Source organism: Ipomoea nil, unplaced genomic scaffold (assembly GCF_001879475.1).
Source record: "Ipomoea nil cultivar Tokyo-kokei standard unplaced genomic scaffold, Asagao_1.1 scaffold1250, whole genome shotgun sequence".
In the NCBI taxonomy this organism is placed as follows: domain Eukaryota; kingdom Viridiplantae; phylum Streptophyta; class Magnoliopsida; order Solanales; family Convolvulaceae; genus Ipomoea; species Ipomoea nil.
This window is the reverse complement of record NW_017617678.1, coordinates 2,944,255-2,957,496: the sequence shown is the minus strand read 5'-3', so window position 1 is coordinate 2,957,496 and position 13,242 is coordinate 2,944,255. Positions and strand designations below refer to the sequence as shown.

General features: G+C 37.4%; 1 protein-coding gene across 1 annotated transcript; it reads right to left on the bottom strand.

Moving 5' to 3' along the window:
* Window positions 1-1,306: 1,306 nt before the first annotated feature.
* Window positions 1,307-3,208, bottom strand: LOC109184147. The gene is made up of 4 exons (XM_019334192.1): window positions 2,216-3,208; window positions 1,710-2,109; window positions 1,515-1,667; window positions 1,307-1,413 (listed from the first exon to the last, which is right to left on the bottom strand). Exons 1-4 carry the CDS (start codon window positions 3,206-3,208, stop codon window positions 1,307-1,309), a joined length of 1,653 nt encoding a protein of 550 aa, XP_019189737.1.
* Between the last annotated feature and the right edge of the window lie 10,034 nt (window positions 3,209-13,242).

Sequence of the window (13,242 nt, the reverse complement as noted above, 5' to 3'; positions counted from 1 at the left end):
AACTTCTCCAAAAATTCTAAATCGCAATTATACTCTTCAATACGAGCCATGTTTGTACTGTAAATGTGGGTTGAAATCCCCATTATGCACAGTTCGGGATAGTGGAAGAAAATTTTTTGGATGTCAAAATTGGAAGGTTAGATTTATTGCTTTTGTTATTTCATATTTTGTTTGAGTTTGCATTAGGGTTTATCGTGTTTTTTCACGGCAATGGATGTGGATTTTTCGTTTATGTTGAGGATATTATGCACGGAATGGGAGCTATAGAGTATGAATCTACCAAAAATGATTTAATCGAGTTAAAAAGAATTGTTGAAAGTTTAAGAGATGAAGTTGTGGTGGTCCAAACGAGTTTGGGGAGGATTGAAGAAGCCACGAAGAAAATTGGTACAATTGACAATCATAAGTCAGTGAAGATGCTTAAAGTTGTAGGTGTTGGTGTTGTAGTTATTTTAGCTGCAATTGTATGGCTTAATGTTAGGCTTATTCCTAAATCTGGACTTGCTTGTATTATGTAGTTTTATGGTTGTTTGTGATGAAAGAATATGAATGGTTGTTTATTGATTTGGTTGTGTTCACTGTCAAGAATAAATGAAGTGAGTAAATGATATGATTTCAATCATGTTTAAGCCTATCACTGCCATGTGAATTTCAACATTATTGCATTGCCATTGACAATTTACCATAAGCCATAAGGTGAAATAATAAAGTTTAAGCCATAAGCTGAAAGAATAAAGCTTAAGCAATAAGCTGAACCAAACAAATCATAGTTGTATTTCACTGCCATAAGCTGAAAGAATAAAGCATAAGCCATAAGTTGAACCAGAGAAACCATAAGTGTATTTCACTGTCATTCACAAGTTAATTCATTCACAAGTTACAAAAGAGTAGTACTGACAGCAATTAACAAAAATCATATTCAACTACATTCAAATGCCATTCACAGACCATTCTTAACAAAATACAAGTTTCCACAGGCAGATTCCATTCACAGTGCATTCTTAACAAAAATCATGATTAACTAATGTGTCTTCTTGGCAGAGGCACTTTTTTTCATCCCAACTGAAAGCACTTGTTGTCCTCTTCCTCCAGGCTACATAACGCATAAAGGTGAATACATTAGTCATGCTAATTATAACATATAAAAGTATCTAAATATAAGAACCATGATTCACTTACATTTAATATTTGTGCTCCAGTATTTGGGTTGATGTATACACCAAAGCCACCCGATCTCTTCCTTTGTTTACTTTTCCTAGAGGTTGAGGCACCACCACCAACTGAGGTGGCAACAGATGATGAGGCATCAGCTAGCATTGGAGTTGAGGCAACAATAGATGATGAGGCAACAACAGATGATGGGGCAGCAGCTGGCATTGAACTCTTTGCAGGACAAACTTTCTTTTGATGTCCCTTTTGTTTACAAATGGAACATGTCATAACTCGACCTTGCCTTGAAATTTTCCCAACGGAGGGTTCATTAGGCTCACGGGTTCTTTTTTTCTTTGGCCTACCAGTCATTGGCCTGGGTTTAGGGGCTAATATTTCTTCACTATTAGTCCTAGGCCAGCTGATTTCACCATTGAGTGGTTGGATAGTGTGGCTATAGATCTTCTTGTACACTTCATTGGAGTAGCAGTCATCTATGTATTGTTCTGGATCTTTGCCTAGATCAAATATGGCACAACATGCATGTGCACAAGGTATACCTGTGAGGTCCCAAGATCTACAAGAACAACTTTTCCCTTTTAGCTTCACTTTGAATTGTTGTCTTCCCTTCTTGATCTCATAGCCATCATCCCCGTTGAAATCCACATGCCAACCTATACTTTCCACTATGTTCTCATTGAGTTTTTTCATTATCCTAGGTCCAAAGTTACCAGGCCATTTGTCTACCACTTTTCTACACCTTGCAATCCTTGTCATAGTAGCTACCCTTATATCTTCCAACATCTTCACTATTGGTTTGCTCCTTGCCTTAACAATTGTTCCATTAAATGCTTCACACATGTTGTTATCTACTGAATCACATTTCACTTCAGTTCTCATAAAAGCTTTGCACCAAAACTTTGCAGGATAGTTGGCCAAATCCTCTTTAGCTTTTGCATCCTTTAAACCCAGTTGATAGGCAGGTTTTCAGCTGGAAACACATATACCTTTCTTCCCAACTACAATGGCAAAGAAAAGGACAACCCTCAACACATTTTACTCTCACCCTCATACTCTCATTTTTGTAAAAGTATACATCCCTTTTAAAGTGCACTGCATACTTGATCATAGCAGCCTTAAACTGTGTTACATCCTCAAATAACATCCCTTTTTCAAGCTCAGGGAAATCACATTCTGGATTATAAGAGGGCAGCCTAAATTTATTAGATGGAGGTGTTTTATGTTGTGTAACTTCTTCTTCTTCTGACTCCTGGGTTGGTGGGTCTGCTGAGTCATAATAATAGTCATCACTACATGCCTCACCCTCAGTTTTTTTCTGTTTACTCCCCTCTAGGCTCACTTCAATGTCCTTAGCCTTGGTGGTCTTAACCTTGCCGTTTCCCTTTCCCTTTCCCTTACACTTAACAGTACAATCATTTTCCTCGTCATACTGCAAATTCACATTAATGTGTATACCATCTTCTTGTGTAACTCCTCCAATATCATTATCAAAATCAGTGTGTTGATTGTCTTCTTCATCAGAATCATTGTCTTCTTCATCACCTTCATTCCCTTCATCATTCCCATCCCAATTCCCTTCATCATTCCCATCCCAATTCCCTTCATCATCCCCTTCACCTACATTACAATCTCCCTCATTTGTTTCCTCATTAACCTCATCATTCCCTTCACACCCAAGTAACAAATAGCTTGGGATTAAATCAGCTTCATCTATTCCATGATCTACATATATATCACATGACTTAAATCTAATTGCTAGTGCAGTGAGGTCTAGCACAGTTGCATCATTCCACAAAACTCTTAGTTTATCCAATGGCTCATAGACTGCTTTATAATAGAGTGTCTCTATTTTTCCATACTGCCCTTCTTTTATGAACTTCACTAAGTGTGGGTAGGAAAGCAAATCTGAGTCTATATCAACATTCACAACATCTCCATTTATGTACTGTAATTCTGACCCTTTAACAAAATTCCCCCCATGGTGTATTATTAGATGTACACTGCACATCTCTAGGAAACCTAACAACAAACAATCCATTCTCAGTATTTAAATTACAAATTCAATTACACAATTTATCCATTCAATCTATTAAATTTAGGGTTTATGTTTGACAATTCTGACTCAAAACATAGGGTTTATGTTTGACAATTACACAAATCTGACTCAAATTTTAGGGTTTATGCTTGACAATTCTGACTCAATATTCCACTTTTCTACTTTAATTGTTAAGGGTTTAGGGACCACATCACTGACTCACTATTCCATTCAACAACGCAAGCAATTTTCTACTTTATCCTTAGGGTTTAGGGACCACAACTCTGACCCAATATTCCATTCAACAATGCAACCATTTTTCTACTTTATTCTTAGGGTTTAGGGACCACATGAATGAACTAAAGCAATGCTCAACAAGAATGGACCACATAGTATAACAACAAAATAGAGACCACATAGCACACCAAACTCAAAGCAGAGATATCGGAATTTCTGTTAACAAACAATAAAACTCGCATGCTTTTCACACCAAAAAAAAAAATAATAATAAAATTGAACTAACAATGCCAGAGTACCTTAACTGCAAATGCGGAGTGGAATCCTTTGAACTCTTCAAACAATGAACTAACAACGCCAGAGTAATTTTTGATTTACTTTGATTTGGGTTCGACTAGGGTATTTTCTAATTGCATTGGGGATGTGGGGTTTTCTATATAATAGCTTTACACGTGGGAAGAAAACAAAAATAAGAAAAAGAAATAAAACATGCCTACTAATGCCATGTAATCTGCTAGCTCAGCTTCATGACCGGAAGAAGAGTTTGTAACCGGCTACACGCTGAAATTGGACTGATTTGCGTTATTGAGTGGGGTGATTGAACATTTTTTAGGTCCAGTGGCCTGATTGCACTATTGTGTTACGTTCAGTGGCCAATTTGGCCCTTTTTCCAAAGTAAAATCCTCCATCTAGCATTTTCCCGCCCAAACTCATTTTATTGGTCAAAATATTTAATTATGGTGAACTATCGAATAATTAATGATGGTAATAGAAATCCTAGAAAAATATAGAATACAAGAATATTTAATTAAGGTTATATTATTATTGTGTCTCATGGAATAGAATACAATAATATTTAATTATGGTTATATTATCATTGTGACTCACGGTCATTATATACTAACAGAAATTGACAGGAAAATAATAATAATAATATAATAATATAGGTGGTAATAATAATATTATCTAAAAGTAATCAAGTGAATAATAATAATAATAATAATAATAATAATAATAATAATAATAATAATAATAATAGAAATAATAATAATAATAATAATAATAATAATAATAATAATAATAAGAATAATAATAATATTAACGTCAGAATTATAACATAGAAAAAAATATAATAATTAATATATATATATATATATATATATATATATTGTTCAAGTAAAGTAAAAACTGTATGTAATTGACGATAATAACGTTACCGGTAAATAATAATATAACAATGCTATAAGAGAATACGATAGTTGTATTGCTTTTGTCTCAGTATAGAAAGTACAATGTGTCCCCTACTCAGCTGAGGGAAGTTTTATTTATGCTAGGTCCTAACGGTAACAACATGAAGAGTCATCATTGTGGAGCTGAGCTAACGGCAAGAATATGAAGAGTCATGAATGAGGCGTTGAGGCTTTAACTCTCTCTCATCAAAGGTGGCATCAATGGTGGCTTCAAAGACAATAAAGGTGACACCTGTTGGAATTCCTAACCGTTGGAGTTCTGCCCGTTGGGTTCCCATGTGATGCTGAGTCAATGCCCATTTGTGATCCGGGTCGGGTGCCAGCCCTATTATCCTGTCACCAGTCCCCCTACTCCTGAGGCAACGGATGTGTTTGAGTTGACTTGGGAATAAAGCTGAATTTGCTTGATATCGTGCAGAATCCTGATTGATCCCGAGTATGTGATTTTATTTTCCAAATCACACATGAATTTTTTTTTTTTTTTATGCTGGCCGAGACGGGCTGCGGCTTAGGCAGGCCGAGGTGCGTGCCTCCGGCCGAGGCGTCGCTTCAACCGAGCGTGGCCGAGGCGTCGCCTCGACTGATCGTGCCGAGGCGTCGCCTCGACCGATCGTGGCCGAGGCGTGCGCCTCGGCTGACCGTGGCCGAGGCGTCGCCTCGACCGATCGTGGCCGAGGCGTGCGCCTCGGCTGACCGTGGCCGAGGCGTCGCCTCGACCGACCGTGGCCGAGGCGTGCGCCTCGGCTGAGGTGGCCGAGGCGTAGCCTCGACCGATCGTGGCCGAGGCGTGCGCTTCGGCCGATCGTGTTTTTTTTTTTTTTTTTTTGCCGAGACGGACTTCAGCGTTGGCCGAGGCGCCCGCCTCGGCCAACCCCTCGACTAATCGTGGCCGAGGCGTCGCCTCGACCGATCGTGGCCGAGGCGTAGCCTCGACCGATCGTGGCCAAGGCATGCGCTTCGGCTGATCGCGGCCGAGGCGTAGCCTCGTCCGATCGTTTTTTTTTATTGTTTTTTTTTTCGGGGCCGAGGCGCAGGCGCGGCCTCGGCCTTTGGCCGAGATGCGGCCTTGGCCTGTGGGGCCGATGCGTGACCTCGGCCACTGGGCCGAGGCGCGACCTCGACCAGGAGGCCGAGGTGTGTGCCTCGGCCTTGGCTGAGGCGCGACCTCAGCAAATTTTTTTTATTTTTTTATTTTTTTATTTTTTATTTTTTTTGAGACAACATGGGCGGACCACAAGCACGAGATATTATTCCAAAAGATTTCAGAATGCAAAGCGGGCGGACCGCGATTTCCAAACACCAGTTCCAAACGACTACTAGAATATTAAGGAAAATACTTAATCAAATGTTCCTAGCTCCATACCCGATTGATCATCCTTACAGATGGTGTGGACTTATAGATCATTTCTGCCAATCTTTTTGCATGCTTTAACGTAACAACTGCGAGCCGCTCGCTGGTCTCCTCTGACGACCCCTATCCCATTCGGAGTGGGGAACTTCATACACAAGTGTTCCACCGACACTCTGGCCTTGAGGTTCTCCAGTGCCGGTCTCCCCAATATGATGTTGTGCGCGCAAGTGAGTCTTACCACGATGAATTCCAAGTCAAGTTTGCGAATGTTAGGGCTCTTGCCTATCTCCACTGTTAAGACCACTAACCCCTCCGTCTCCACTGAATCACCCGTAAATCCAGAGAGTGGGGCACGTACTTCTTTGAGCTGGTTCTTAAGTATCCCTAACTTGGTGAAGGCATCGTAATACATCACATTGACTGAGCTTCCCGTGTCGACTAAGATGCGGCGGATAATGACATCATTGACGTCCATCTCAATTACCAGGGCGTCACGATGGGGTAACGGTCCCTCTGGGAGGTCATCATCAGAGAAGGTGATGGCCTCCTGTCTCTGTTTCTTTTCTCTGGGAAGACTCGCCACTTCTCCCATGTGTAGCCGCCGGCTCCACTTCTTTCTTTCCGCGGGCGTGTCGCCCCCTGCAGGTCCACCATAGATAAAGTGTATGGTGTGCTTCTTTTGTCGTCTGGGCGCCACCTCGGTTTCTTTCTCGCTATCACTCTGCTCAGATATTTGGTCGTGGTCTCTTTTTTTGGCGTTTGAGGTGGACGGCTCGGTGCTATCCTCATTCCTCCAGACATTTTTTGGTGGATTGTGTTGCGGCTGTTGCTGCTGCTTGGATCGCTTGACGAAATGTCGGAAGTAGCCCTGCTGGATGAGGTCTTCTATTTGTCTCTTCAAAACGTGACACTCATCCGTATCGTGTCCGACATGCCTATGAAACCTGCAGTACTTTGTTTGGTCTGCCTTTGGGGAGACCTTCATGCACTCCTCGGGGAATTCTACCATTCCCATCTCCCCAGCTTGCTTTAAAATGACACTGACGGGATGGGTAAGGGGAGTCAAATTACGCAAGGGGACCAGGCGAGGCCGTTCGTGGTCTCGGCCTTTCCCTGCGGTCGGGTGGTTCGAGAGTGGTGCCTGGCTGGGCGGACCAGCTCTCCCAGGCTTCCCATCTTTCCTACCATCCTCTTCGTCCTTCTTCTTCCTGTCGACGTCCTCTGCTTCGGCATAGCGGCTAGCCGTCCTCATCAGATCTTCGTAAGAGCGGGGGTGGTGAGCGTTCAGCTGCTTGTGGAAATACCCTGATCTTAAGGCATGGATAAATATCGGGATCGCCGCCTTGGAGTCGAAGTCGTAGACATTATTGACTTCCTTTTTCCATTTGATCAGGAAGTCTTTGAGGCTCTCGCCTCTATCTTGCTTCACTACACAGAGGTGAGAGAAGGGTTTCTTGCGATGTATGCTACCGGAGATGTTAGGAAGCTCTTGGATAACTCCCCAAAGTTTTGGATCGACCCATCTGGGATAGTGTTGAACCAGTCTTGGGCCGCTCCATCCAGTGTGGACAAGAACGCTCGGCACATGATGGCGTCCTCTGCCCCGATCATTACCATAGAAGCCTTGTACCTCTTCATGTGGACACGTGGGTCAGTGGCCCCCGTGTACTCCTTGATGGCGGGCAACCTAAAGTCCCTCGGCAAAGGTACGTCCATGATGCTAGGGGAGAATGGTGCTGCCATCCGTACCTCAGGTTCCGGCGACTGCTCCCGTGCCTCCACCCTTCTTGCTAACTCCTCGATTCTTCTCTGCAGCTTCTCGACCAGGGCCGACTCGTCAGGGTGCCGACGCGGGGCCGGCTGCCGCTCCTCCATGTGTCGGCGTGGAGCTAGTTCATCGACGTGCTGTCTATCTGAGTGTCGACGCGGAGCGGGTTCCTGGACGTTCCGTCCATCCAAGTGTCGGTGTGGGACCCGCTCATCAGCGCGTCGCTTCTCCGCCGAGTGCCGACGCAGAGCCGGCTCATCGACGCGTCGCTCCTCCAAGTGTCGACGTAGGGCCGACTCATCAATGTGTCGGCGTGGGGTCGGCTCCCGAGACTCGCCCACCTCCTCTGTGGGTGATCTCTCGGCTTGTCTGTTCTCGTGTTGGCGAGGGCCTCTGGTAGAGGACCCCTCGGCCCGTGATCCTAATCTTTGCCGCACGGGCGCCCTCTGTCCCAATCGTTCTGGCGCAGATTGGGAAGGGCCTGGTTGTCGTCTGGCTGGTCCACTTCTTTGGGCCTCTACCCCTATTTGCTGGGGCCGCGGCGTGGGCACTTGGCCTTGCAGTCCCACCGCCACCTGATTTAGCGCCGCCGTCACTGCTTGCTGAATGATATCGGCGGTCGCCTGGAGGTTCACGGCTTGGTTCACCCCCCCATTGTTGAGTTGGTCTCGAAGGTCCCCTGGCCTCCCGTTCACGGCTTGGTTTACCCCTCCATTGTTGAGTTGGTCTCGAAGGTCCCCGGGCCTCCCGTTGTTGAGCTGTTCTCGGAGGTCCCCTCCGCGATTGTTGGTGAGTTGGTCCCGGAGGTCACCTGAGGCATTGCCATTGTTCACGTTGCGAGAACCGTGGGAGCTGCGGGACGCCATTCTTTCAGGCTTGCTGTTGAAAGAGGAAAAGAGTAGTGTTGTAGCCGCTTGAGTATTGGACTCAGGCTCTCAATGAAAGCACCAATGACGGTAATAACGTTACCGGTAAATAATAATATAACAATGCTATAAGAGAATACGATAGTTGTATTGCTTTTGTCTCAGTATAGAAAGTACAATGTGTCCCCTACTCAGCTGAGGGAAGTTTTATTTATGCTAGGTCCTAACGGTAACAACATGAAGAGTCATCATTGTGGAGCTGAGCTAACGGCAAGAATATGAAGAGTCATGAATGAGGCGTTGAGGCTTTAACTCTCTCTCATCAAAGGTGGCATCAATGGTGGCTTCAAAGACAATAAAGGTGACACCTGTTGGAATTCCAAACCGTTGGAGTTCTGCCCGTTGGGTTCCCATGTGATGCTGAGTCAATGCCCATTTGTGATCCGGGTCGGGTGCCAGCCCTATTATCCTGTCAGTAATAATGTAATAATAAAATAAAATTACAATAACAGTAATCATAATAATAATAATAATAATAATAATAATAATAATAATAATAATAATAATAATAATAATAATAATAATAATAATAATAAAAATTAAAACTACATACAAAATAAAATTAATATTAAAAAAAATAAGAAGAAGAAGACGACAAAGGGCTCCCCTTTGTAAATGATGTGGGATCATTTTGATCCTACATCGACAATGTTTGGAAATAGGGGCTCTTGAGGTCCTCTATATAAGAGGACCATTGCTCATCTTACAAACATAATTGCTTGCCCGTCAATGTGGGCAAGTATTGAGAAGCCAAAATGCTCTTATTCAAGAAGACTTAGCTTAATGACTTCTTATTTTAGTTTTTTTTTTTTTAAAAATTATTTATTATTTATTATTTATTATTAAGGGGGTTTGGGAAAGATTAACCCAAAATATGTGTTGTTTTAGTTTTTAGCAGTTTGGAGTAAATTGTTGAGTTATTAAATAATATTTTTGGTGTTTTGATTAAAGTCAATGTTAAAATGGCGAATTTGTCAATAATCAAACAAGACTATTATCTATTAATTATTATGGCATTTAACAAATTAATTAATTGTATCGATATTAAAGTTCGTTTGAAAATTATGAAAATAATTTCTGTAAAATGAGTTATTTTTTAAAAAATAATTTTTTTTAAATATTTGGCTGCACAGCAGAAAATTGTCTAAAAGAAAATGTATATTATTATTATTATTATTATTATTATTATTGTTGTTGTTGTTGTTGTTGTTGTTGTTGTTATGTATTAATCTAATAATAAAATAAATTGCAATAATAATAATAATAATAATAATAATAATAATAATAATAATAATCAAAACTAAACTAAACTATATACAAAATAAAATTAAAATTAAAAAAAAAAAAAAAACAAAGGGGAACCACGGGCTCCCCTTTGTAAATGATGTGGAATCCTCCCACATCGAAAATGTTTGGAAAGAGGAGCTCTTGAGCTCCTCTTCCAAACATAATTGCTTGCCCATCAACGTGGGCAAGTATTGAGAAGCCAAAAGGTTCTTATTTAAGAAGTCTTAGCTTAATGACTTCTTATTTTAGGTTTTTTTTTTTCAAAAAATATTTTTCTTTTTAATGTTTGGCTGCACAACAAAAAATTGTTTAAAAGAAAATTTATATTATTATTATTATTATTATTATTATTATTATTATTATTATTATTATTATGTAATAATAAAATATAATTACAATTATAATAATATTAATATTTAATTAATAATATAATAATAATCAAAACAAAACTATATACAAAATAAAATTAAAATTACAAAAACAAAAAACAAAAAAAAAAAAAACAAAACAAAAAAAAAAAAAAAAAAAAAAAAAAAAAGACAAAACGGAGCCACGGACTCCCCTTTGTAAATGATGTAGGATCATTTTGATGCCACATCGAAAATGTTTGGAAAGAGGAGCTCTTGAGTTCCTCTATATAAGAGGAGAAATGTGTAATGCATTGCTCATCTTCCAAACATAATTGTTTGCCCATTAATGAGAAGCCAAAATGCTCTTATTTAAGAAGCCTGACTTCATATTTTAGTTTTAATTTTCTGAAAAAAAAATTCTTTTTAATGTTTAGCTGCACAGTATAAAATTGTCTAAAAGAAAATTTATATTATTATATTATGTAATAATGTAATGTAATAATAAAATATAATAGCATTACAACAACAATAATAATAATAATAATAATAATAATAATAATAATAATAATAATAATAATAATAATAATAATAATAATAATAATAATAATAATAATCAAAACAAAATTATATACAAAAAAATAAAAAAATAAAATAAAAAATAAAAGCAAAAAAGGCAAAGGGCTCTCCTTTGTAAATGATGTGGGATCATTATGATCCCACATCGAAAATATTTGGAAAGAGGATCTCAAAAGTAAGAGGAGCAATGCTCCTCTTCCAAACATAATTGCTTGCCCATCAACATGGACAAGTATTGAGAAGCCAAAACTTCCAAACATAATTGTTTGCCCAGTGGACAAGTATTGAGAAGCCAAAAAGCTATTATATAAAAAGTCTTAATGACTTCTTATTTTAGTTTTTTTAAAAAATTAATTAATTTATTAATTTATTTATTTATTTATTAGGGGGTTTGGGTAAAGATTAATCTTAATCTTTCCCCTAAATATATATGTGTTGTTTTTGTTTTTAGTAGTTTGGAGCAAATTGTAGAGTTATTAAATAATATTTTTGTGTTTTGATTAAAAACAAAATGTTAAAATGACGGATTTGTTAATAATAATAATAATAATAATAATAATTAAATAAATAATCTATACAGGTATCTATACTATATTATTATAATTAAAAACAAAATCATTTTTGCTTGATTTCACGCCTAAACAATAGTAAATAGTAAAGGTAAATTAAAAAAAAAAGGAACGTAAACTAAAAAAAGAAATAGAAATATGTCACAATAATATTCTACATCATCAATTATAAATGGAATGAGAATTATGTAAATCGAAAAAAAAATGAATATTAATAATTGACTGAAAATTAAAAATGGAAAAATGTATGGAAATTAGGTTAATTGGAAAAGAAAATGAATATTAATAATTGACTGAAAATTGAAAAAAATAATCCAAAATTGACTAAAATGAAAAAGAAAATGGTCAAATTATTGCATTTTAATTTTTCACAATTATATTACACTGTAGAATAAATCAAATCACAATTATATCATAAATCTTTCACAATTTCAAACGATGGAACGAAATATTTCAATAATAATATTCTACGTAATCAAGTAAAGAAAAACTAAAAATGGAAAGGAAATATTTCAATAATAATATTCTACATCATCAATAGTAAATGTATATTTTAAAAAAACAATAAAGGTAAATTAAAAAGGGAACGAAAATTAAAAATGAAATGGAAATATTTTAATAATAATATTCTACATCATCAAATAAAAATGGAACGAAAATTAGCTAAAAATATCACTACATCTATATTTTAATTGACTAATTGTCTGAAAATAAAAAAGAATACTTGACTGAAAATGAATCTAATATTACTAGCTAATTGACTAAAAATATAAACGGAAATGAATATTAGTAATTGACTGCAAATAAAAAATGATCCATGATGGACAAAAAAAAAAGAAATGGTCAGATCATTGCATTTTAATGAAAAATGGAACGTAAATTTAAAATTTGTCGAAAATATTTCAATAATAATATTCTACATCATCAATAGTAAATGCATATTTTAAACAATAGTAAATGTAAATTAAAAATGGAACGGAAATATTTCAATAATAATATCCACAACAACAATTAAAAATAGAACGAAAATTAGCTAAAAATATCACTGCATTTGATATTCTAATTGACTAATTGACTGAAAATAAAAAAGAATAATTGGCTGGAAATGAATCTAATATTACTAATTGACTGAAAATATAAAAGGATCACTAATTGAGTGATATTCTACCATTATATATTTTCATCCGAGTATCCGTCCTTATGAACTGAAGGTGTTAGCTCTAGACGAGGATGGACAAGATTGTGTTGACAATACCAATGTCGTCTACAAAGAGGTTTCAATAATATGTAATTATAATCGGTGATATTATGTTTTTTTTTAAATGAAAAAATTGCTATATATCTAGACAAAAAATATATCTTCCATACAAATGAATTAGGATAGCAATTCATTCCTATAACTGAGTTGTTAGAGAACAAGTACATTTGTCTAATTTATGAAAATACGAAACAATGATAAATAAAATTTTCAAAGTTATAGCACCGTATGCGTACATCTAGACATTAGCTATTAATATGAGCAATTATTTGGACAAATTCAAAAAATGATAACATCAAAATACATAAACGATCCAAACCATATCTTTAATTGCACTATGTAATATTTGATGTTCTAATTTAAATAATTATATATCGATTCAAATATTTTTAATATATTACAACAAATCAATTCCGTGCATCGCACGAGTGAAAATACTAGTAGAAGATAAAAGAAGGTTTGTGG

Bases quoted from the DNA above. Each gene is read 5' to 3' on its own strand.
- LOC109184147 (XM_019334192.1), bottom strand. From the start codon at position 3,208: ATGGATTGTTTGTTGTTAGGTTTCCTAGAGATGTGCAGTGTACATCTA. The intron at 2,110-2,215 runs GTGAGAGTAAAA...CTGGGTTTAAAG, and splicing joins ACAAAAATGAGAGTATGAGG to GATGCAAAAGCTAAAGAGGA. The intron at 1,668-1,709 runs GTATACCTTGTG...TATTTGATCTAG, and splicing joins TAGATCTTGGGACCTCACAG to GCAAAGATCCAGAACAATAC.